General features: G+C 33.4%; 1 protein-coding gene across 1 annotated transcript; it reads left to right on the top strand.

Moving 5' to 3' along the window:
* Positions 1-706: 706 nt before the first annotated feature.
* LOC128870591 (uncharacterized) lies at positions 707-2,198 on the top strand. The gene is made up of 4 exons (XM_054113243.1): positions 707-980; positions 1,038-1,437; positions 1,498-1,903; positions 1,964-2,198. Exons 1-4 carry the CDS (start codon positions 819-821, stop codon positions 2,196-2,198), a joined length of 1,203 nt encoding a protein of 400 aa, XP_053969218.1. The 5' UTR covers positions 707-818.
* The last annotated feature ends 454 nt before the right edge of the window (positions 2,199-2,652 follow it).

The following is a 2,652-nucleotide window of genomic DNA, read 5'->3' as shown; positions in this document are numbered from 1 at the left end:
AAAAAAAATAAGCCTTTTTTAAAAAACAACAGGAATGATAGCATTGCCTAACAATTTCTGCACTTTTGCACAGTCTAAAGAGGCATTGATACAGAGTGTATTTCCAAACATAGTTCAACATTACAAAAACCATGATTGGCTCAGCGAAAGAGCAATTTTAGCTGGGAAAAATAAGGACGTCAATGATATAAATTCAGCTATTTTAGATCAAATACCTGGTGACATAGTTGCGTATAAGTCAATGGACACTATTACTGATCAAGATGAGGTGCGGTATTAATTTAGAATACCCAATTTTTTCTCATGGACAATTGTATGTAGCTTGCTCACGAGTTGGCAAACCATCGTCATTATTCACGCGAAAGATGAAAAAACCAAAAACGTTGTCTACCAAAAAGTGTTACAATAAAGTTCGAATGAAATTTTATCAAAGAATTTGCTTTGTTTCGTATTAATTTTATTCTCTTTCAGCAAATCATTGAATTTATCGCCTAGCGAAGCGGGCGAGGGTACGCTAGTATATTTATAAAATTGTGACACCATTTACATCTGCAGGTCAGTTGGTCGTTTGCGCTTAAGCCTCCTCGTCTCGGTTTCCTCTTTTAATGGAAGTTGCCGAATTTCCCTGTTAGAATGTTCTAGTAGTCGGTTTGTGTGTCTAATATTATGTTTCCACCAAAAGCAAACACCGTGTTTGCAGGAGTTGTGTTTGGGAGAACTGTCAACTGTTTCCACCGAAAGTTTGGGAGAAACTGTGTTTGAACTGTCTTTTGTTGACATTGTGAAATAAGAATTATAAAAATTGATAAAATTATAAAATGGTGCATAAAATTCAATTTGTTATGTTGATTTTATCATTTTATTTTAAAATAATTGATAGTGAGTTGGTCACATATTATTTAAAAAAAAGGTTAAGGGAAAATAAAATAATTTTAAGCGTTGCTGCCAATTTAATGCGTTCGCAAAGTGTATGGTCTTTGGTATGGTAAACAGATTTATGATACATTATTTGTGTATAATGTACATGTATATTTTAGGAACATTCCAGTACCTTTTGGGAAGTAGACTGCCAGAGTAATGGGGACAAGTTTTTCAAAGATAATTTCCGATGGGAAAGATCCTGCTTTGAAAAATTGTGCAGCAAACTTGAAAAAATAGCCAAAAGAAAAACGAACTATCGAAACCCGATTTCACTAAAAAAGCGCGTGGCAATTGCTCTGTATGCACTAGGATCTTCTAGTGAATACAGATCAATTGGACATTTGTTTGGAGTAGGCAAAGCAACTGTTTGCAAAATACTCATCGAGTTTTGCAATGAAGTTGGGACATCTTTGGCTCCAATATATTTGAAAAATTTTCCACTGACAAGGGCGCAAATTGAGAATGGAGTCGCAGATTTTAATGCAATGGGCTATCCACAATGTATTGGAGCAATAGGTAGGTTTATAAGTAATGCGATAAAAATAACGTTTAATCAAAAGCATCTTTATTATACAGATGGATGTCATATTGAAATTCATCCAAGAAAGGAAGAAGCCATTGATTACTACAACTACAAAGGGTGGTATTCCGTAGTACTATTGGCTTTGGTAGACGCAAAATATAGATTTGTTTATATACATTGCGGCAGTCCTGGAAGATGCAACGACTCCGGAATTTTTGAAAAATCATCGCTAAAGCGCGAGTTGCAAAGTTGTGCACTTCTTGATGAATTGAGCTTGCTGTATGGATCCACAAAAATACCAGTCCATATTATAGGGGACTCTGCTTTTCGTCTCTCTCAGCATTTAATGAAGCCATATCCGCATAGTGTGACCAATACACCCGAACAAAAAAAATTCAACTATAGATTGTCTAAGTGCCGGCGTGTTGTGGAAAATGCTTTTGGCCATTTAAAAGCCCGGTAAATACAACTTAGAGATTCTAATATTTTTAAAAATTGGTAATACAGGTTCTATTTTAGATTTAGGAGAATTGGAAAAGGCGTGGATAACCACATGAAAAATGTAAACACAGTTATTTCATGTGCATGTGTTTTACATAATTTTTTGATTGCTGAGAAGGATTTAATTTTGGAAAATTGGCTAGTGGAAATGCATCGCGATTCCAGGCGCAATATTCAATACGGCACCAATGCAGTTGACCGATCTGAAGGAGAATCGATAAGAAATGCGTTAAAGGAATATTTCAGTGAGTAATATAACTTCTTTCATGTAGATTCTCCCGTATGTTTTATTAAATTAACCATAATTTATTGGTTAAAAAGGTTATTTGGTTTAAACAATTTTATCTTCAAACCAAATATTTATTTAAATATTTCGACCTACAAAGAGTCCAATTGGTTTAAATCTGAAAAACAACTTTTCACCAGAACAATAAAATTTGCAATACATAGTTTTATAAAATAACATTTTATTCATTTTGGAAAAAGATAGTAGTAGGCACTTAGTGCAACTTTAAAAGGCACAATTCATTAAAACTTAAATATAAATTAAATAACAATATTTTAGTTAATTAGTTTCTCTCCAAGAAACTAACCACACTTTTTGTCAATACCTCAATAGCAGCAACCTTTTTTTTCGATTTCAATTAACTCAGCAGTTAATTTATTGTTTTCTGTCATACAAGATTTTATTGTTTCGTTTAATTCAT

The sequence above is a fragment of the Anastrepha ludens genome, chromosome Y (genome assembly GCF_028408465.1).
Source record: "Anastrepha ludens isolate Willacy chromosome Y, idAnaLude1.1, whole genome shotgun sequence".
NCBI classification, from domain to species: Eukaryota; Metazoa; Arthropoda; class Insecta; order Diptera; family Tephritidae; genus Anastrepha; species Anastrepha ludens.
The sequence above is the reverse complement of the archived record's forward strand: the minus strand, read 5'-3'. Positions and strand labels throughout refer to the sequence as shown.